This window comes from Notolepis coatsorum (genome assembly GCF_963971535.1).
Source record: "Notolepis coatsorum genome assembly, chromosome: 2".
Taxonomy (NCBI): Eukaryota; Metazoa; Chordata; class Actinopteri; order Aulopiformes; family Paralepididae; genus Notolepis; species Notolepis coatsorum.
This window is the reverse complement of record NC_140166.1, coordinates 210,742,887-210,766,960: the sequence shown is the minus strand read 5'-3', so window position 1 is coordinate 210,766,960 and position 24,074 is coordinate 210,742,887. Positions and strand designations below refer to the sequence as shown.

The following is a 24,074-nucleotide window of genomic DNA, read 5'->3' as shown; positions in this document are numbered from 1 at the left end:
TACTGAATTCTCCCATCCGGACCAATGCAATTTGAAATATTATTATAGAATATAGAATAGGAGGCTTATAAATTACCTTATTATAGCCAATTCGCACATACATACATATATATATATATATATATATATATATATATATATATATATATATATATATATATATATATATATATATATATATATATATATATTATCTTTAAAATGCCCGAGTTCAATTTGGATTTAGTATCACCAGGCGTGCATAAGAACAGATAATGAAATCTACTGTAATCTACTGTACTTTTTTATTTTCCCCACAGTGCAACCGTTTTTAAACTAATTTCAGATCCAATTGTTCCTACATGTTAACAATAGGGAAGAGAAACAAACTGCCTTTCAATATTTGTCAAAAACGTTACCTTTTGTGGCTTATTATCCCGAATAATAACAGTTATTGAAATAATTCATACAGAACTCTGAACCTTGAACCCCATAGAATCTTCCAGGAAGAGGGCGGCTACGTGGTATAGTGGGCAAGGCGCTCGCCACGAATGCGGAGACGCTGGGCTCCACATTGCTTTCAGTTTAGCTGGTCGTTCATACTAATACACATTGGCCGTATTAGGGGGTGGGAAACTGATGGGTGGGGATCGGGCGTTGTGGACAGCGACTCCTACAGGTCGGTTGGTGCGCCTGCGCAGTAGAATCAGGAAGTGTCGGGGGCAGCGTGAGCCTCCCACGCGTTACTCCTCGCCACTGAGAGATCGAGCTGCGCAGGTGAAAAGATGTGACTGCTGTTACCTCAAGTACCGGAGGGGACTTGTGCTATGTATGACTTAGTCCACATTGCAGCCGGCTTGTGGGAGGCAAGAAACAGCGTTCGTGACAGGGGAGGGTTGAATTGGATGATACGAAATTGGGATGGGAGAAAATGTAGAAAATGGGAGAAAAAGTGGATAAAAAAAAAGAATCTTCCAGGAAGTGTAGTTTTAAAAACGTTCAACGCAGAACCAGACGCGTCTATACTTTCCGTAGCCGCATTTCTGCAGGACGCTCTCTGATTGGCCACTGACTGACGCTCTCTGATTGGCCACTGACATGTTTGCCCAATCGTGTGATGAGCTGTGTCTTTGCCCATTTCCGCGTCGAACAGCCTGCAAACTACCTGGCGTTCTATCGCCATGCTCGAAGACAAACTCTAACCTTAACCAACTTCGAAAGAGTGCCTAAGCCTAACCAGTGTAGAAACTGACGTCAGCCAATCAGAGAGCGTCCTGCAGAAATGCGGCTACGGAAAGTATAGACGCGAACCAGACCTGTGGAAGTCTGCTACAAAATGGCCGCAAAAAGACTACAATTCCCATGGTTCAAAATATCCAAAATGGTCGCCCTCACGAAATAGACTTGACCAAATCGAAGAGTAAAATCGATCTATTAACACTTTTAACTAGAGATGTTCGATATTGTTTTTTTTACCGATACCGATATACGGATATTGTCCAACTCTTGATTTCCGATACCGATATCAACCGATATATGCAGGATTTCCCCCCCCCAAAAAACGGAATAATTTCAGGTAATTAACATTACATATCTCTTGTTGTGAAATTAACACAACATTATGCATACTTTTGACAATAAATAAAATCAGAATTTGTTCTTACTTGCTTGCCTGGGTAAATAAAGTAAATAAATTTTTCTTTTTAATATTTATAATATTTTTTACAGATACCGATATTTATTAATTTGTATTTATCCTTTATTTATCCAGGAATGTCCCATTGAGATACAAGATCTCTTCTTCCAGGGAGTCCTGACCAACACGGCACACAACAAGTTTCAACATAAAACAGGGCATTAAACAAAAGACATACAATTCAAATATAAATACAGAAGGTCATTTGTGCAGTGGCAAGGAGCATCAACAATAGCATCAGGTAAAACAGTTACATGTTTCATGAAGGGCTAATCGTAGCATACCTTTAAAAGCATTTACAGTAGGAAGTGCCTCTAGACAAAGTTTCACTTGCAGCGTATTCCATAAAAAGGGAGCATAGTGGGAGAATGCAGCTTTACCAAGCTCTGACTGCATCAAAGGAACATTTAAAAGCATCCCATTTGCTGCTCGTCTGGTATTAAAAAAGCAAGTATAAAAGGACAGAAGTCTGGAGATATATAAGGGCAGCTTACCTAGCAATGACTTAGGGATAAAAATCAACATGTGTGATTGTCTTCTTTGGTACAGAGAGGACCATCCTAAGGATTGATACAAAGTGCAGTGGTGGGTGCGAGAGCCTGCACCCGTTACAAAACGTATGGCAGTATGGTACGCAGAATCCAGCTTTTGAAGCAGGGAGGAAGGAGCATGCATATAGATCACATCGCCATAGTCTAATAAAGGCAGAAAGGAACTCTGCACAATTCTCTTTCTGGCTTCAGACGGGAAACATTTCTTTAGACAGAAGAAAAAGCCCAGTTTAGGTCTACATTTTCTCAGTAGGTTCTAGGGGTGGGACGATACATCGATCCAGATCGATATATCGATCTATTATCAATAATCAAATAGGATCGATGCAACGTAAAAAGATCAATTCATATTGCGATACTCTTATTGTGAAAATCCCACAAGTCATATCCGCCGGCGCCCAGTATTGTGAAACGCCGTGTAGCTCTGTACAGCAGAACAGCGCTACAGAGCTTCTATTTTGCGACACGATATAAGTCTGTGCAGTTTTTTCCCCGCAACGGGTCAAATGCATCTAACATGATTTGCATCGTCGCCATTCCTTTATGCCCACGTCGCGTTAAATATCTAAATGAACGTCACGTTGGCTGCTTAAGCTAACTAAGCTAAGCAGCTAACCGTGAGAGAACAGGAGAGAGGAGAGGGGAAGGAGGAGGGGCGGGGGCAGTCTACCTTTCTGTGGGGGACTGGGGGAGGGGCATTCTGTGTGTGCGTGTGTGTGTGTGTGTGTGTTACTGAGGATGGACAGATAATGTTGATATTTAAACATGAATACATAATAAATGTATTCATGATCATCATGCAACATAAAACAATTGTAGGAAGTTTGGGAGAGGAAGGGGTTTTAGCTTGCGTGTTGTGAGTTCCAAAACATTTTAAAGTTTAAAACTCAATATATAAAAAGTGAACAGGAGGTCTATTTGTATTAAAAACAATAGATTGTTTTTCATTTAAATGTCTGGAAGAGCTAAAAAGTAAAAACATCAATTGATATTTCCGTAGCCTTTTTTTAGTTGATCTAAATGTGACTGATTGTGTTAAATGGGCATATAATATCGCCTCATATCGATCACAGGCACCTGAATCAAATCGTATCGTGGCAGACTTTGTGATATCGGCCAATATCGTATCGTTGTCCAAAGAATCAATATCGTATCGTATCGTGATGAAACTGGTGATTCCCACCCCTAGTAGGTTCCCAATATGAACATCAAAGGCCATCTTTTCATCAATCCATATGCCCAGATATTTGTAGGATGCTACTTTGTCAAGGCATGTCCCTTCCAGTGTCAGAATCGGAGGGACAGCTGTATTAGCTCGAGAGCGAGAGAAGGTCATGTACTTGGTCTTTTTTGCATTAAGGATAATTCCGATATGACATTTTAATGGCAATATCGGCCGATAATATCGGCCATCCCTACTTTTAACCTATTGCTAAACTAACGTATTGATGATAATATACATTCTACATGCTGTTGTGACATGTTTATGATGTTAATACTTGAATACGTTTGGAAAGAAAATCGCTACTTTTATACAACAGTCTGAAAAATATTGATTTATGACCAGATGTCATTTCGGGACCGGTACCGGTCCCATCGGGTGGAAGAGGTTAAACCTTATTTCACACTGTGTGTTACATTTTATATGGTCCGGGCGGAGAATTTGGACCCGGAAAGTGAAACACTTCATTAGAGCAACTTGGAATGCGTCCAGCACACTTGATGCATATTTTGTCCCATTTCGTGTCAGGGACCGGATCGACATCAATACTGGAAATCGCGATCAGACAATTGGAATAAACCCTCACAAAGGTAAGGACTATATGACGTCAATCCTACTTTGATCCGGGCGGCTGGGTAGCGCAGTGGAGAATGCACTCGCCTACCACCGCAGAGACTCTGGGTTTGAATCCAGCTGTCAGCGGTACCTCCGGCTTGGTCAGTCGTCCCTACTAACACAATTGGCAGTGTTAGCGGGTGGGAAGCCGGCGGGGTATGTGTGTGTCCTGGTCGTTGTAAACTGCGGTTCCTACTGGTCGGTCGGGGCGCCTGTTCAGCAGGGAGGGGATCGGGGGGAAATAGCGTGAACCTCTGCATGCGTTACATTCCCCCAGTGAAACTCCTCGCTGTCAAGTGAAAAGAAGTGGCTGGCTGACTCCACATGTATCGGAGGAGGCATGTGGTAGTCTTCACCCTCCCTAGGCCGACAGTGGGGCAATGCAGGAAAATAATTGGCATAACGACTAAATTGAAAAAAGTTATAATAATAATCCTACATTGATCCTACAATGATTGATTGATGATTTCACATCGATCGTAACGATCAACCTATGTAGTATTCAAAACATATGCCGTTGGTGACATCGCCACCAAATATAATGTATTATTATTATTATTATCACAAAATGACCCCCCCTTTGATGCCTTCATGATGAAACATAATACCTATTATATACCTTTGATTTGGAAATAGTATCGTGTCCAGACGAGAAACGCGAATGACTTTTGAAAAATGCACATAGTGCTCCATAACTCAGCTTCCAGGAATTAGCCCGGATCACTCTGAAACTATACAATATTCACCACGGGATAACACGCAAACGTATACATGAAGAAATTAATGTTGGACGAGAGATAGTGACTGTCAAATGAGCCATAGTATTGTCTCCATAGCTATAATATAGAATATAGATATAGCTCTGCAAACATTGTGATGCACAGTGAAAATGCCTACATTTTAAAGCGTGGCCCATTGACTACAGGGATGGGGATAATCGCTGGCGCTGAATGAGTTAAGACACCAATGTCATTTTTGAGAAGGCAACTGCAGAGCAGTGGAACAGACTTCTGAAAGTCTGTCATGTCCGCATTGTGCCACATAATAAGAAAAAGGGCGTGGTTTTATTTTCAGGGTCTAGACGTAGTTGTTATTGTACATTAATAACAGATCGCCGCCAGACAAGTTCCCCAAGCGAGCCACTGTTTCTCTCTCTGTATCTCCCTCACATATGAGGCACCGATTGGGACAAAAGCCTGTCGAATACAAGACACCGCCTATCCAGTTGGTCCACGAGAGAGGCCCAGATGGCCCGCGCGCGCCGACCAGTTTTGGTCCGTGCGTGCCGACAAGTTTTGGTCCACGAGAGAGGCCCAGATGGCTCGCGAAAGACGCCCAGATGGGTCTGCGGGCCACCCAGACAGCAGACACCTGTGTCAATTGTATACGTGACATGTGTCCAACTTCCTCCTCTACTGTTCTGCAGATTTTTTTTTATTTTTTGATCTACTTTTTCTCCCCATTTTTTCAATTTTTCTCCCATCCCAATTTTCGTATTATCCAATTCTCCCCTCCCCTGTCTCGAACGTTGCCAGACCATGCCTCCCACTGGTCGGCTGCAATGTGGACGAAGCCTTGCATCACGTGTCCCCTCCGGTACACGAGGAGGCAGCCGTCACATCTTTTCACATGTACAGCGCAAACTCTCAAGTGGCGAGGAGTAACGTGTGGGAGGCTCACGCTGCCCCCGATACTTCCTGATTCTGCTGTACCGGCGTCACCCAACCGACCTGTAGGAGTCGCTGTCCACAACGTCCGATCCCCACCCACCGGCTTTCCCACCCCTAACACTGCCAATTGTGTTAGTATGAATGACCAGCCAAGCCGGAAGCAACGCAGAGAGCTGGGCTCGAACCCAGCATCTCCTGCGTTAGTGGCGAGCGCCTTGCCCACTGTGCCTCATCCGTAGCTAACAGTGTATTGCACTACCACAGGACCTAGCATGTCCATGCTCTGTAAATAACTTATGTACATATACCGATATGCCCTACTCTGTTCACTTGTTTTTATTGCACAATGTCGTTCTATTGGATTCTATTATATGTTATTACTATTGTATTATGCACATCGTTGCGGGCAAGACCACCCGCATTTCATTGTATACTCGTATGCCGTGACAAATAAAACTCTTGACTTGACTTGACACTTAGCGGCCCCCTTGTTCTGCAGAGTTAATGAGGCATTTTATATTCAAATTTTATTTTCCCGTTCGAATCCCGTGCCCATCGAACGAAGCTTCGAAGTGTTTAAGACAGCCCTAGTTAGAAGATGATGGGAAATATGATGTTACAGAGTGTGATGTTAGAAGATGATGAATATGATGTCACAGAGGGCTAGATCCACAAATAATGGATTGCACGGTTCTAATTGCACCCTTACTTACAATTCATTATGAATTGAAAATGGGGGACCCTGATGTAAACAAGACGAAAGTCTTTCTCTGGTCTGAATCCCCTTAACACATTAACTGCCACGCTTCTATCCATCAATGTATGATCACTGCCACCAGTCTAAGCCTATGGAGATGTTCACCTTCTTTGCAGGGCTATAACTTTTTAAATTGTATTGCTAAATTGACATTACTATGGCCCATTCAACATCGATTAGCTATCGTTCAGGATGTAGGAACGTTATACTTTTTAATTCATATATTCATACGGAAATACCGAAATAAGTATGTTTTTATCGTTTTCTGCAGTAATTCCTAGAACGCTAGTTATAGGCCTAAACGCATAATATAAATTATCGATTGCAGTTTATTCGCGATACACGCTATATTAAAAGATCCAACTGAATACGATCCTAAACGTTATGACTCATCATGCGCAGATTAAAGGGGGGGGGGGGGGTCGTTTATAATTCCGTGATCGTCAGTAAATGCTTTATGTAGTATGGGTGATATATTGATCAGAGCGGTTTGCATTGAAAATAGTAAACAATCAAGCTGAAAGTAACGTTACTGTCCTCTTACCGTTCGCCGATGAGACTGGAGGAAAAAGATCCCACTTATTTGACGTCGATCGACTAGATCCATTTCCGGTTTGTATGGCGCAATAAACGCCCAAATCATATCGATTATTGAGTTATGGCAGCGATCCATATGTGTGTCTAGAGTCCCGGAACAATATGTGACTGCCGGACGGATTTCAAAGATGCACCGAGATCACCAGAGATCCATTTCCGGTTGTAACTCGCCCGATCATCCACCAGGCGGCGGTATTGAAGCGTTGCACGGTTGTGCCGAGTCCCACTGTCTCAGCCGAGGCTGGGTGGCGGAATTATGAATACCATGGCGAAAAAATGAAATATGATCTCAATAATGTCGTACACCGTGGATTGGCAGAATTCGCATGATCAGCAAACCCGTCGTAAGCCGTTTATGGCGGTGGATGTGTTAACAATTGTGTGTATTGAGCCGTACTGTATTGTACCCATTCTGCAATCTGTTAACACTTTGGCTGCCGGAAAACGCTTAAACACGTCATTCTCGGCCATGCTCAAGTTGCCGAAGACGCTTTACAGCGTCTTTAACACTTTGGTTGCCTAAGGTTAAATTCATGATATACCATAGATTGCCAGCGCTATTTGTCTATGGAGAAAGTCCCCTTCTTTGCAGGGCTATAACTTTTTTAATTCTATTGCTACATTGCCATTATTAGGGCCCATTCAAAGTCCTATATGTATTGTTCATTGTGTAGCAACGTTAAACTTTTTCATTCACATATTCATAGTAAAGTATGGTCTAATGTATAAGTATGTTTTCATCTCTTTCTGCAGCTTTCTCCAGAACGTGATATATAGCCCCAAATGCATTATATTGATGATGAAATACAGTTTGATGGCAATCAGCGCGATATAAAAAATTCCAACTAGACGTACTTCTAGAAGTTACTACACGTCATCTGATGTTGACCGGATGGGCGAGGGGGCGTTTATAATTCCGTGGGCAGCGTTATACCAATCATCTAATGTGGGTCAAATGTTGATAATAGCAGTTATTATCGAAGACGGTAACGTTACACGCTGAAACTCACCCCAGTCTCCGCGCGCCGTTGGGCGATCATCGTCGAGTAGAAATTTTATCATTATGGGATATATTTTTACCCGGTCCATCTCCAGCTTGTATAATGGTATATACGTCCAAATCATGTTGTTTATCGAGTTATTGCCAATCGATCACCGTGTAGCGTGACGAGCCAGAGTCACATGAACTATAGCGAGCGCCCGGAAGTACTACGGTCGTCATGACAACCTCTATTCAACATCCTGTTTGGCGATTGCGACGATCGGCCACCAGATGGCGCTCCTGAACCACCAGAGAGCTCAGTGGGTCCTGCTGGTGGATCTCAGGCCAGCGGAGGGGGAAAATGAATCCGATCGCAGATTTTTGAAATATTGATATAAGGACACTGTACAGCGTCCCCCGGCAACTTTAGCATGGCCAGCAAAGACGTGAAAAGACGTGTCCCGGCACTCAAAGTGTTAACTCTTTCAGTGCCAGCACGATTTAGAGCTTGAATGCCCACCATCCACTTCAATGTTAGCGTTAATATCGCCTAATCTATGTTTTAAATTATGGCTATGTGTCTAATCTGCCTGTCGCTTATCAATGACTCATTTTCCAGTCAACATTGTCGAAGCGGATTGTTTTTTTATCGGTTCATTTCCGTTTTATAGCATCTTGAAAAGCCCTCGTTTTCAAGGAAAATAAAAATATTCCATAATAAACGGAATATTCTAGAATACACAAACGTTCAAATTTTTCTGCCTATTTATGAATTGTTTTCAAATAAACGCTAGATTATCGATAGTATATGTGTACGTATGCACGCTATATAGGCGATCTGATATCTGATCTGATATATTTCCTGATTGCTCGCACAGCCTAACAGCCATATCACACATAGGGGAAAAGCTTATATCTCAGTGAAAACAGGTCTGATTATCCTAAGACTGGTAAAATAGATTCCTTACCTGAGATCAGATGTTATCCAAAAAGATTATTCCAATTCCTGATCGCCATTCCAAAAATCTATTGCTTTTATTGATCCAACGCTACATACTGTAAACACATATTCCACGCTGTTCTGATGGTTCACAATGACTGGGATCATCTCCGGTTACATGCGTGAGAATTAAAATGTGGATTCCGGATTTTTCTTTTCTCATCCCTTTTCATTGAGTCCATTCCAAAAGGGTGCATTACCATCTGGGAGACGATAGGGGGCGCTTTTTTCACATCTGAGCTCCTGATGGGGCTGGTTTCCCAACGGTAGACTCGGTTGATGAAATATGAATTCAGATCGCTAATAAAAAAAATGTCACGCTAATTGTCGTGGTGGGCATTCAGGTGGCGGGCTGATAACACGTGTTATGTTGTTTTGGGCATTCAAAGTGTTAATGCATTGCCGAAAGATCGGATCGGGAAAAATTTGATACTCAAAATCACATGATCGGGATCGGATCGGGAGCAAAAAAATGCGATATGGACATCCCTAGTGATAACATGATAACAAGACAAAATGATAACAGGACAACGTGATAACATGATAACAAGACAACATGATAACAAGACAACAGGACAACAGGACAACAAGATAACATGATAACATGATAACATGATAACAAGACAACATGATAACATAATAACATGATAGCAAAACAACATGATAACATGATAACAATTAGGGGTGGGAATCGCCAGAGACCTCACGATACGATACTATCGCGATACTTGCGTCTATCGTATCGTGATACTAAATATACCGTGATACGCTGAAAATATTGCGATATATATTATATTTTTTTGCTCAAATTTAATTTATTACCTTTTTTCAACTGCAAAGTAAAACTTTGTCAACATGTTTTATCTAATAAAATAACATTTTCATTCAACCAAACCCTGCGCTGGTGATTGATTAAATGTTATTAACACTTTGGCTGCCATGGGTTAAATTCATTATCAACCGTAGGTTGCCGGCTCTATTTGTCTATAGAGAAAGTCCCCTTCTTTGCAGGGCTATAACTTTTTAAATTCTATTGCTACATTGCCATTATTAGGGCCCATTCAAAGTCCTATATGTATTGTTCATTGTGTAGCAACGTTAAACTTTTTCATTCACATATTCATAGTAAAGTATGGTCTAATGTATAAGTATGTTTTCATCTCTTTCTGCAGCTTTCTCCAGAACGTGATCTATAGCCCCAAATACATTATATTGATGATGCAATACAGTTTTATGGCAATCAGCGCGATATAAAAAATTCCAACTAGACGTACTTCTAGAAGTTACTACACGTCATCTGATGTTGACCGGATGGGCTAGGGGGCGTTTATAATTCCGTGGGCAGCGTTATACCAATCATCTAATGTGGGTCAAATGTTGATAATAGCAGTTAGTATCGAAGACGGTAACTTTACACGCTAAAACTCACCCCAGTCTCCGCGCGCCGTTGGGCGATCATCGTAGAGTAGAAATTTTATCATTATGGGATGTAGATTTACCCGGTCCATCTCCAGCTTGTATAATGGTATATACGTCCAAATCATGTTGTTTATCGAGTTATTGGCAATCGATCGCTATGTAGTGTGTCGAGATCGAGCCTCGGGACCTATAGCGAGTGCCCGGAAGTAATACGGGCGACCAGCACAACCTCTACGGCACTTCCTGTTAAGCGATTGCGCCGATCGGCCACCAGATGGCGCTCCTGAACCGCCAGAGAGCTCAGTGGGTCCTCCTGGTGGATCTCAGGCCAGCGGAGGGGACATATGAATCCGATCCCAGATTTTTGAAATATTGATATTAAGAAGAAAAGAAAAAAATGCTTTACAAAAAAGTTTACAAAAAACATGACGAATTCTCTCTTAATTTATGTTGACTAAAACAAGATGAGACAAAATAATTATAACTTTTAGAATAATTCACGTTATTATTTCAGCATTTCCCATTTCCGTTTCCGGGTTAAGCGTTTATGGCTAAAAGCCAAGCTACATACGTGAGGCTAAAAACCGCGTCCCAGGTCTCTCGTGACTACAGCTTATACCAATAACCATGAACGGAATCTGCTACTCTCTCAACACTCCTGCGGCAGCCGAACAGTTCTACCAAAAGAACATAGCATTTAAGACGACAGAGGCTGAGAGGATGGCTAGGCTAATAGCCTGGGAGTCGGGACCTATATCCCAGACACAGACTTGCTCTCTTTCATCCGTGTACACCCACTACTATCAACATTACACATGGATACAACAAGGACAAGACCATGTTCACTTAAAAAGGTATGAAAAGAAAAGAAACAGACAAGTACTAACACTGAGATTGACCCTGCTATAAGTTATGACTCCCTTTAGCGCTTGAAGTGCACTAAAACGTCGTAATTACTTTTTATTTTTCATATAATGTTGGGTACATGCTCAGTAGAGTTAGAACGCTCCCAGTCTTAGGGGCTGTGATATTTTGTTACCACACTTTATGCACATAGAAGTGCGGTGGCAGGTTCGCTAAGCTAATGTTGTTAGCCGAATGCTCTGATGGGGGCCGCCATTTTAAGTTTAAAGTGACGTCAGCGATCTACGGTACGACTCGAGGGACAAAAGGGAATGTGTGTGTGACGTGTGTGAAATTTGTACAGTAGGTCCCAGTGAGAATTGCAATCAGTGTGTACTGTGTATTTACACTATCCTAATGTTCCTTTGTTGGTTAAAAAAAAAAAAAAAAGCTATTTAAATCAGAATATGTTCCATTCCATGTCTGACTATTTCTGAATCTATTGACCATTTCAAGGAATGTTTGGTTACTAATACTATTGGGCTTCTAGCCTTCTACTGAACTTATTGTGAATCAGCTGATAGGGTTTTGGCTAGATTATACTTAATAAATAGAATTGCATTATTTACAAGATAAAAATATAAAATATATAAAAGTCAGTTTTCTGCGACTAAATCTAGACAAAAACAAAAAAGACAAAATCGAGACTAACACTGACTAAGACTAAAATGCTCAGACATTTAGTTGACTAAAACTGACTAAACGAAAAATAAATGCAGACGACTAAATATGATGAAAACGAAAAAGGAGCACTTGACACATGACTAAGACTAAGACTAAAATGAAAATAGCTGCCAAAATTAACACTGGTGGAGACTTCTCACTGCTGCTGTAGTGAAGAGAGGGGTGTGTGTGTGTGTTTGTGTGTGTGTGTTTGTGTGTGTTTATGTGTGTGTGTGTGTGTGTGTTTATGTGTGTGTGTGTGTGTGTGTGTGTGTGTGTGTGTGTGTGTGTGTGTGTGTGTGTGTGCGTGTGTGTGTGTGTGTGTGTGTGTGTGTATCTTGGTGGACACTTGGCCCCTGCTCTTGCAGAGGCAGGATGTGTGTGTGTGTGTGTGTGTGTGTGTGTGTGTGTGTGTGTGTGTGTGTGTGTGTGTGTGTGTGTGTGTGTGTGTGTGTGTGCGTGCGTGCGTGTGTGTTTGATAAGACCAAAACGATATGGTGGTTATCAAATAATGAGTTAGCTACTCTGTGATATAGTGTGCGTGTCTGTCTGTCTGTCTGTGTGTGTGTGTGTATGTGTGTATGTCTGTATGTGTGTGTGTCTGCTGAGTGCGTGTGTCTGTCTGTGTGTGTGTGTTTGTCTGTGTGTGTGTGTTTGTCTGTATGTGTGTGTGTGTCTGAGAGAGAAAGTGTGCAGGTGAGTGTGTGTGTGTGTGTGTGTGTGTGTGTGTGTGTGTGTGTGTGTGTGTGTGTGTGTGTGTGTGTGTGTGTCTTACTGTGGCCTGTGTGGAGCTCTCCTGCAGGTCCCAGAGTAGAGCATGGTTATCAGCCAATGAGATCACACGCTTCCCGTCTCCCATGGGCTCCCAGAGCACGCTGGTAACACACACACACACACACACACACACACACACACACACACACACACACACACACACACACACACACACACACACACACACACACACACTTCATGTTATTTTCTATATAAAACTAGAAAAGTGAAAACAGTAAAGCACTGAGTAGAGGTTAGCAGACTTCAGTAGAGCTCAGCAGAGTTCAGTAGAGCGGGGGCGCCCCCGGTGGTGCACCACATATATATATGCTTGTAGCGTAATCGCAACGTCCTGGGTTCGAATCCGGCCCAGGACATGTGTTGCATGTCCTCCACCATATCTCTCTCTCTCTCTCTCTCTCTCTCTCTCTCTCTCTCTCTCTCTCTCTTCTCTCTCTCTCTCTCTCTCTCTCTCTCTCTCTCTCTCTCTCTCTCTCTCTCTCTCTCTCTCTCTCTCTCTCTCTCTCTCTCTCTCTCTCTCTCTCTCTCTCTCTCTCTCTCTCTCTCTCTCTCTCTCTCTCTCTCTCTCTCTCTCTCTCTCTCTCTCTCTCTCTCTCTCTCTCTCTCTCTCTCTGAACTGTCCTGTCAATAAATGCACTTAAAAAATGTCCTAATAAATATCTACAAAAGAAATAAATAAAAAATAAATTCAGTAGAGCTCAGCCGAGTTCAGTAGAACAAACATAGACCAATGAAAGCAGATCTCCTCACAATATTCCCATCACACTATTTACATTATTACACAATCACAATTGTACTTTATTATGCCAGGTTTGCACAGGACTAGTCTCACATGGAGACCAATGGTAATAGAAGATGACCCCTGACCCATGTGATTCCCAGACGCACATTCACATGGAAACATTTTTATTGAGGTTTCCCAAGATTGAACTTGACCCGCTTATAGTTTAGACTGTGTGTGCACAATCTGCACATTACTGTTTCAAATGAGACCTCACTACTCATCTATAACATCAAAAATGGAATCATGCAGCTATTTTTTCCATGTTAAATCAAATCGATGACAATTGAAGTTTTACGGTAGATTCTAACCAATGAATAGAATCAGAGGGCAGTGTTTGATGCAACGGTGTAACTCGAAAACAAAGTAACGTAAAGGAGGAGAAATGGTTTGGCTAAATGTCGTCGCTTGGGAAGCAGGAGTCGCTGGAGAGCAGTGTGACTTCATGTCTCCTGATCATTCATTGAGACAGATGTCAGCAGAGGTCTTCTGTGAAGCGTGTCATACAGACATAGCAGCAAGACCACAGCACACAGGACTTTGGTCACTGCTCACTGAATGTAGTGGTTAACTATTGGGCTAAAATCGGGATGTTCCACCCAATTTACTTTCCATTCCAATGTCCATTAGATGCATCTACTGCCAAGCAGCATTCCAAGATGCATCTACTGCCAGGCAGCATTCCAAGATGCATAATTATACTGCCAAGCAGCATTCCAAGATGCACAATTATACTGCCAAGCTGCATTCCAAGATGCATAATTATACTGCCAAGCTGCATTCCAAGATGCATAATTATACTGCCAAGCAGCATTCCAAGATGCACAATTATACTGCCAAGCAGCATTCCAAGATGCACAATTATACTGCCAAGCAGCATTCCAAGATTACACCTACTGTGAATTGTACCTAAACTGCACCTCGTCCATTTATGCCCTGCACTATAGAGTATTGTATATTAGTACACTGCACAGTATTGTATATTGTATGGTAACTACGTCTACGAACATTGTACATATGTCTAAACTGAACACTGTGACCTCTTTTTTTACTTCTAATTTTTACTATGTTTTTATTTCTACTTATCTTGTCATGCACAGTCTCTGGAGCGCAACAGTAAGAAGCATTTTGTACAAAAGTATTCTGTACTTCTGTATGACAACTATTAAAGAAACTTGAACTTGAAACTTGAAGATGCATAATTATACTGCCAAGCAGCATTCCAAGATGCATAATTATACTGCCAAGCAGCATTCCAAGATGCACGGTATTTAAAAGGGCCAAGTCTCCACCTTAGGACACTTCAGGCTACCAAGACCTGCTGTCCTAATGGAGCTGTGAAATACTCTGGAGCCAGCAGCACTGAGGAGCCGGACTCTGTGCTCAAACCCAGTGCCACCACACGTCCAGGTACTGTCCACCTTGGGCTCTTTAGCCTCTGGGACATTCCAGGGGGAGCTAGGAGACAGGGTGGGCATATCACAGCCATCCATCAGCCGCGGCCTCCAGCGAGTCATAGAAACTGGTGACACAATACATCCAATTCCCATATACAGTACTGAACAACAACAGTTAAAAGAGGATTCCATGCCACTGCTGCTCTGCCAAACACCATCGGCACAACAGACTGCACGCACGTGCGCATCAAGGCACCCTCCCCAGAGGCCCCCTGCTCAATGACTATGTAACACATGCGCAATGAGTGTAGATGGATGGGTTGATGTTAGAGGTACTATCCACAGTCACGTGGTACAAGTAGTTCGGTGGCTGTGGATGTTAAGCGGTACTGCAAGTAAACTCACTCCCCAGAGGCATCCAAACTGAGCGCTTAGGGGGGATATCCTTTCTTGGCACAGCGGTTTGTGATGTCGGCCCCGGTGCGGGAGACCGGGGTTCAACTCCCACCCAGGGCAATCCCTTAACAGGGGTTGAATCGGAATTTGAAACACAACGCAGAGCAATACGAGACAGGTTACACGCACACATCGACATGCACACACTCACTTTAAACAAACACTCACCTTAACACTCACTTTAGACACTTTAACACTACATTATATGTATCTATTATTAAAAGATTGGCACTACATTCATTCCTCATTTGCACCTTGCCTTAAAAGTTGTATACCTCATTAAGTCTGCATTTGTACCTCATTGTCTTTCACTGTACTTAGATTGTACTTAGGTTGTACTTTAGTTTGTATATTGTATTGTATATTGTATAGTATTATTCCTCCTTTACTTTTTTTACTGTATGAAGCACATTCTCAGGGGCTCATACAGAACAAAGCATTTAACTGTGAAGTACATGTACGTTTATATGTGACAAATAAAAACAAACTTGAACTTGAAAACGTTTCCATATCTCAACCGAAAGCATACCACTCCATCAACGTAACATTTAACATTCAACACAAAATAAATACATATAACCACAGTAAAGTAACAATGGGCTAAATTGATAAATTGCACACTAGTTTCATGGGATCTTTTGATAGTCAGTTACCAGTGATCCTTAGACTACATGAAATTTATAACATTATTTAGACAACAGGACATTTATATCATTATTTAAACTACAGGACATTTATAACATTATTTAGACTACAGGACATTTATAACATTATTTAGATTACAGGACATTTATAACATTATTTAGCCTTCTGGACATTATAACACTATTTAGACTATACAGCACATTTATAACAATATTTAGACTGCAGCACATTTATAACAATATTTAGATTACAGTACATTTAGAACATTATTTAGCCTTCAGGACATTTAAACAATATTTTGACTAAAGTACATTTATAACAATATTTAGAATACAGGCCATGTATAACATTATTTAAACTACAGGACATTTATAACATTATTTAGACTACAGTACATTTATAACATTATTTAGACTACAGTACATTTTAACATTATTTAGACTACAGTACATCTATAACATTATTTAGACTACAGTGTGGAAGTGAATCAATGAGACGAGCAGACGGAGTATCGAGTCTCTGAACTTTACTTCCCAACAAAATCCAATAGAACCAAGGTACAGCCACACCCTTAAGTCAACTCCCTCCTGTCACTCAATCAGTGTCCATTCTGAAGTGAGACACCTCCATCTAGTGTCCACCACACAGCCCCCCCCCCCCCCGAACATTCAGAATTGACATTCAGTGCAACACCAAATAAACGGAACTGAACACAATAAACCCCCAAAAACAGTGCACCCAGTGTCTTCAGTCTCTTTTAGGAGGTCTGACCACACAGCCATAACGACTGTATTTAACAGTCACAGGGAACGTGGAAGGGGAAAGGGTAAGGGTAGGGGCAGGGGGCCGTCCCCGCCACCGCCGAGGCTTCGTCGGTGGAAAGGTAGGGATAACAACGGCCGGAGGGCATGGGACAGGGGAAGACTTGGGTGGCCGGCCCCGGCGCCGGGGCTGAGCCAGCTCCACTGGCCCGTTTGGCACCACATGAGCAGGCTTAAGACGATCGACTGAGATCTGCTCCTTATTCCCCCCCATGTCCACCACAAAGTACTTGGGGCCCGGCTCGAGGACGCGGAAGGGCCCGTCATAGGGAGCCTGCAGTGGAGAACGGTGGGCATCATGACGGATGAACACATACCTCGCAGTCATCAGGTCCTTAGGAATGTAGGACTGGGGAAGGCAGTGATGTGTGGGAACTGGGGCAAACACCCTCGCTGCGTCCTGGAAGGCAGATCGGTGAGCTGTAGTGGACCAAGGGGCAGAGGAACCAGGAAGGAACTCCCCTGGGACCCTCAGCGGTTGACCAAAAACCAATTCGGCTGAAGAGGCCTGCAGGTCTTCCTTAGGGGCAGTACGCAGGCCCAACATGACCCACGGAAGACGGTCGACCCAGTTGCCGTCTGTGAGCGTGGCCCGGAGAGCGGCCTTCATGGATCTGTGAAAACGCTCACACATGCCGTTGGCCTTTGGGTTGTATGCTGTGGTACGATGGAGTTTCACCCCAAGTCTCTCAGCCATGGTGCTCCACAGCTCAGAAGTGAACTGGGATCCCCTGTCCGAAGTCAGGTCCAATGGCGTGCCAAACCGAGTGACCCAGCCGAAAATAAACGCCTGAGCCACCTCCGCAGCCGTTGTTGATGACAGGGGAACAACCTCCGGCCACCTGGTGGTCCTGTCCACCATAGTGAGGAGGTGTGTGAAACCCTGAGACGGGGGAAGTGGGCCCACCAGGTCCACGTGGACATGGTCAAACCGCCTCTCTGGAATGAGAAACGGCTCCAGGGGGGCCTTAGTGTGACGATGTACCTTGGCACGCTGGCACGCCACACATACACGCCACACATACTTTGACGTCCTTCCTAAGGCCCGGCCAGACGAACTTGGCCCCTACCAACTTGACCGACGCCTTTACCCCAGGGTGTGAAAGGGCATGAATGGTGTCAAATACCCGGTGGCGCCAGTCAGTTGGAACCATGGGGCAGGGCTGGCCAGTGGAGACGTCACAGAGGAGCGTGGCGCCGCTGTTGTGGAACACCACATCCTCAAGTCGAAGTCCTGTCACAGCCGTCCTGAACGCCTGAAGGTCTGAGTCGGTGAGCTGGTCAGCAGCCATGGCAGCATAGTCGATGCCCAGGTGCACAGGGCTGACGCGCGCCCGGGAGAGGCAGTCTGCCACCTGGTTGTCTTTACCGGCTACATGCTGGATGTCGGTAGTGAACTCCGATATGGCGGAAAGTTGGCGCTGCTGCCGCCCCGACCATGGCTCTGTGGTCTTGGCCATGGCAAACGTTAGGGGCTTGTGGTCAACAAAAACTGTGAACTCCCGGCTCTCCAGCAATAACCTGAAGTGACGTATGGCGAGGAAGAGGGCCAGGAGCTCCCTGTCGAATGTACTATACTTCCTCTCGTTGTCGCGCAGCTTCCTACTGAAGAAGGCCAGAGGCTGCCAGGCGCCAGCCACCCACTGCTCGCACACCGCACCGACTGCATAATCGGAGGCATCGGTGGTGAGGGCTATAGGAGCAGCAGGAGATGGGTGTGCCAGCATGGCGGCGTTGGCAAGGGCAGCCTTAGAGCCCTCGAATGCCTGGACCCGCTCCGGGGACCAGCCCACGTCATCGTTGGCTCTCTTCCCCTTCAGCGCCTCGTACAGAGGTCTCATCAGGTGAGCCGCATGGGCTATAAACCTATTGTAAAAATGAACCATCCCCAGGAACTCCTGGAGAGGTTTGATGGTGAGGGGGCGGGGGAAAGCAGCAATTGCCTCCACCTTGGCGGGTAGAGGAACAGCCCCCTGGGAAGAGACATGGTGGCCCAGGAAATCCATGGCCGGCAGGCCAAACTGACATTTGGCCGGGTTCACGATCAGCCCATGCTCGTTGAGCCGCTCGAACAGTTGACGGAGATGTCCCCGATGCTCCTCCACCGATGCACTGGCTACCAGGATGTCATCCAGATAAATAAACAAAAATGACAGGCCTCGCAGCACAGAGTCCATCAGCCGCTGGAATGTTTGCGCTGCCCCTTTAAGGCCGAATGGCATGCGCAGGAATTCAAACAGTCCAAACGGGGTGATAATGGCAGTCTTGGGCACGTCGAGCGGATGGACCGGCACCTGGTGGTAGCCACGCACCAAATCTATTTTAGAAAAAATGGTGGCGCCCGCCAGGTGGGCAGAGAAATCCTGGATATGTGGCACTGGGTACCGGTCATGAGTGGTGATGTAATTTAGGCGACGGAAATCACCACACGGACGCCACTTCCCGTCCGCCTTGGGGACCATGTGTAGTGGGGAGGCCCAAGGACTGTTGGACCGGCGCACAATGCCGAGCCGTTCCATTGTGGCAAACTCCTCCCTGGCTATTGCCAGTTTAGCAGCATCCAGGCGGCGTGCCCGTGCATAAACTGGCGGGCCCACCGTTGGGATGTAATGTTCCACCCCATGCTTGGCGACAGAGGCAGAGAAAGTGGGGACAGTCAGAGCAGGAAACTCAGCGAGGAGGCGCTGGTACATATCGCCTGTGGCGAGCATATTGGCCAGGGCAGGCGGCCCCGGCCCCCCCAGTGTGCAGGGGTATGTGTCAAAGGACACAGAGCCAATCAGCCTACGGTTTGCAACGTCCACTAACAGTCTGTGAGCACACAAAAAATCCGCGCCCAGTATAGGCACCGACACTGAAGCAATAATAAAATCCCAGCTAAACTGCTGTCCATGTGAACACATTGTCACGTACCTGGTACCAAACGTACGGATGGAAGTCCCATTAGCCGCGTCCAGGGGTGGTCCATGTCCGTTTCCCAAGGCGTCCGTGGCCGACGCAGGCAGGATGCTCCTCTGGGCGCCCGAATCCACCAACAGACGCCTTCCAGACAACGTGTCCTCGATAAACAACAGCTCGTTGATATTGACGCCAGCGCTCATAGCCGCTAACGAGCGCCGGCTCTCGCGTTTCCCTGGTTACCAAAGGTGCATGGTGGAACACAGCTCTTCGCTTTGTTGCCAAAACGGCGATGATAATAACAAAGCCCTCTATCATCCCTCTGTGTCTGATCCCTGCGATCAGCCACCCGATCAGACACAGCAGCCACACAGTACTGACGGGAGGCCAGTAGAATTCTGTCCGCCTCCTCTGCCAATCCCCGGTAATCCTTGGTGCGCACGAGAGGCGAGCTGGCCAGAGCCGTGCGCACCGGAGTCGGGAGTTGACGCAGGAACAGTTGCACAAAAATAAATGTAGCGTCACCTGAACCGAGCAGTGCTAGCATGTTCTCCATCAGTTCTGTTGGTTTACTGTCCCCCAATCCGTTGAGGGACAATAGGCGCTCCGCACGCTCTGTATCTGACAGCTGGAAAAGCCGCAACAGCTGTTCTCTGAGCGTGTTGTATTTGCCGGCTGCTGGGGGCTCTCTCAGGAATCCCATCACCCGGCGTGTAGTGGAGGAATCCAATGCCGCGACAACATGATAATATTTCGTCTCATCCGACGTTATTCCGCGGAGGTGAAATTGTGCCTCGATGTGCTGAAACCACGGGGCCGGGTCATGCTGCCAAAACTCTGGCAACTTGACTGTAGCGGGATATACACTGCGGGAACCACAGCCGGTGGATTCTCGCTGTTGCTCATATTTCACACGTCAGGGTCACCACTGTGGAAGTGAATCAATGAGACGAGCAGACGGAGTATCGAATCTCTGAACTTTACTTCCCAACAAAATCCAATAGAACCAAGGTACAGCCACACCCTTAAGTCAACTCCCTCCTGTCACTCAATCAGTGTCCATTCTGAAGTGAGACACCTCCATCTAGTGTCCACCACAACAGTACATTTATACATTATTTAGACTACAGTACGTCTATAAGATTATTTAGACTACAGTACATTTGAACAGGATTTAGACTACAGTACATTTGAACATTATTTAGACTACAGGACATTTATAACATTATTTGTAGTTCTTATCTATTCATTATATAATTTAATAATTAATTTAATACAAAAAGAAATAATTCCCAGGAAAGTGGGAGATGGTGTGGTAGACCAATGGTTCTCAAAGTGAGGTTCGAAGGTTTCTCTCCTCCACATTGCCTGTGGTGCTTTTTTCCTATTGCTAGGTTTTTAGTGAGTTTGTCCTTACCTTCGCTGGGGTGGGAGTGTTATTGTGGATTTCATGATGGGTTTTTTGTTTTATTTATTATATTATTTTTTATATTGATTTATTGTGATGTTTCTTCTTGACTTGTTGAAATAAGACTTGTCCGGCCCATGGGGACATTAACTTGTGATTGCGGGCTTTACAAATACATTTGATTTGGTATATATTATTAGATGCTGGTGTATATTATTACATGAATAGAATAGAATAGAATAGAAATACTTTTATTATCCCGTGGGAAATTAGACACTGCAAATCGCTCAACATTTAAACATTTAGACAGGACAGGTCACAAATTAGAATAATAACACAAATCAAATCAAGTTGCCTAGGATAAGAGTAGAGTAAAATAAAATAGGATAAAATGAAATGAAATAAAATATACAGAAATAAATACAGTAAGAATATACTGAGCATACTGAGCATGGGGTAAACAATTTGGTCAATATAATTATAATTTAAATCTAACTAAATTAAATATGAAATATATATTCCAGTATTCAGTGTCACAAGGTGCAGTATGCTTTAGGTAGTGTATTGTCCTCCTTGGGTTCCAATAAGACCTAGATCAATGTCTGGCAGCCGTCGCTGCCCCCTGTTGTGTAGCCTGGAGGCCGCTAGTCGCGTCCTCCTGCCACTATTGAGCTGCCGCTCTGTGCTCAGTGATGCAGTGAGGCACAGTCAGGGCCGCCTCAGGGGGTGTGCGAGCAGTGCGGTCGCACAGGGCCTCGCGGGAAGGGGGGCCTCGCAAAAATAAAATAAAAAAAAAATAAAAAAAAAATATTTTTTATTTTTTTTTTTTATTATTTTTTTTTATTTTTTTTTTATTTTTTTGCGAGGCCCCCCTTCCCGCGAGGCCCTTTTTCATCACAGACCTAAAATCTAGTTTTGCTTATATGCTTATATATTTCACATTAGACACGTTTGTAGAATGTGTCTGACTTCCTGGCTCTGCAGACTGCAGTTTTCCGGTTTCTGCGGATTTGCTGCTCTACAGATTTTAGGATAGTGTTTCCGGCCCGTCCGCCGACCGCCGTAATACCAAATAGAAGAAGAAGACACACGAGGTAGATAATTCAGCGCTATTCAGAGGAGCGAGGCGAGTGGATGTCTTTTCAAAAGAAGGAGAAGAGAACTTGTGAGCAGATAAATCTGTTAGGCAGCAATATGCCGAAAGGTGTCCAGTCTGCCGGAAAGTACTCGAAGAAGAAGAAGAAGAAGAATTACACCGTGGGCCAAGTCTCCTTCCAACTTTACCATTGGCGCCGGCCGCGCCGCATTCATTGATACTGCGTTATGTGAGTCAACCTATGATTATATACCCGCCGTGGACCTGTCCTGACCTATCTATCTTTCTCTCTCTCTGGAGCCAAACTGGTCGACTAGCTAATATATAGTACTACTAGTAGCTAACTGTGTGTGCCTGGTGAGAGCACCTGGCTGTATGTAGACAGTAGCCGCATAGCTTGTTAGCTGTTAGCTAACGCAGAAGCAAGCTATGCGGCTACTACATGCAGCCAGGTGCCTGATTGAGCTAACTGTTAGCCAGTTAGCTGTTTAGCGTCAGCTGGGAACGTTCGTTTGATGCTATCAGTTAGCCTTGAGAATAGCAGGCCCTGGCACTCTGACTACGACATCATCTTTGACAGAAGATGTAGTCGGGCCTGCACCATGACAAGGCTCTGGCCATAGCTTTGTCCCGACAGCGAGAGGCCTTTCGTCAACGTGGAGACCTGTGTTGCAGGCCTTTCGCCCTGCGTTCCTCGTGCAGGTAAAATGTCATGACATTACCCCACTCTTCCTTCCTTCCCCTCCCGAATGTTTTGTTAATAACGATGTTTTTTTCCAGGCAAAACATATGCTACTTCACAACATTTGGAGATACGACATGTGCTGTGTGTGAATGGTCGTTTGTGTAGCTTGGGTAGCGTTGGGCCGTTGGCCAAAGCTGTGTGTCACGTGGCCTGGTGTCACAGTACCTGGCTAGCCTATTTAGCTGATGTCGGCCATTGGCTCCTTGCTGCTTTGGTTTCTCTGGTATAGACGCTCTTCTTGCTGGATTTAAGTGTTGATCTTTGTCCTTTTGAATCTCTCATACATGCTATAGTCTCTCTCTAACACACACACACATGACAAACACACATGTTCTCTCTCTCTCTCTCTCTCTTTCTAACACACACAGTCTGCCTATGGCGGCCTTTCTCGATGGCTAGGCTGTGCTCAAGGATCTTCAGTCACAGTGCTCAGGTATTCTGCCACTGTGTACTCTCTGTTTAGGGCCAAATAGCATTTCAATTTCTTTCCAATGTGTCTCTCTCTCTCTCTCTCTCGCTCTCTCTGTACACTGTATATTGACTGTAGAACGGGAGCTCTCTCTCGCTCTCTCTTTTGCTATATGTTGACTGTATCATGCCCCGCCTCGGGCAGCGCTATTATTTAAGAATATGTTGACTGTATAAAAAAAAGAAAAAAAAAATATATATATATATATATATAATTTTTTTTTTTTTTTTTTTTTTTACCTTTGGGGGGGGGGGGGGGGGGGGCCTCGCGTTAAATCTAGCACAGGGCCTCGCATTTCTCCCAGGCGGCCCTGGGCACAGTGATGCATTATATAGTCTGATGGCTGTTGGAATGAAGGACTTCCTGTGCCGTTCAGTGCTGCATTTGGGTAGTGTGAGCCTAGCACTGAACATGCTCCTCCTGTCAGCCAAGTCTGTGTATAGTGGGTGGGTGGGGTTTTCCCTGATGGCCTGGAGCTTAGCGAGGCTCCTCCTCTCCACCACCCTCGC

The 24,074-nt window shown here is 44.5% G+C and overlaps 1 protein-coding gene across 1 annotated transcript in view; it reads right to left on the bottom strand.

Annotated features, from left to right (window-relative positions):
- The window catches only part of eipr1 (EARP complex and GARP complex interacting protein 1), a 110,382-nt gene that overhangs the window by 60,798 nt on the left and 25,510 nt on the right, over positions 1–24,074 (bottom strand). Inside the window, exon 2 of the mRNA XM_084307999.1 lies at positions 12,830–12,929. Coding sequence (XP_084164125.1) covers positions 12,830–12,929 — 100 coding nt within the window. The remainder of the gene's footprint in view (positions 1–12,829; positions 12,930–24,074) is intronic.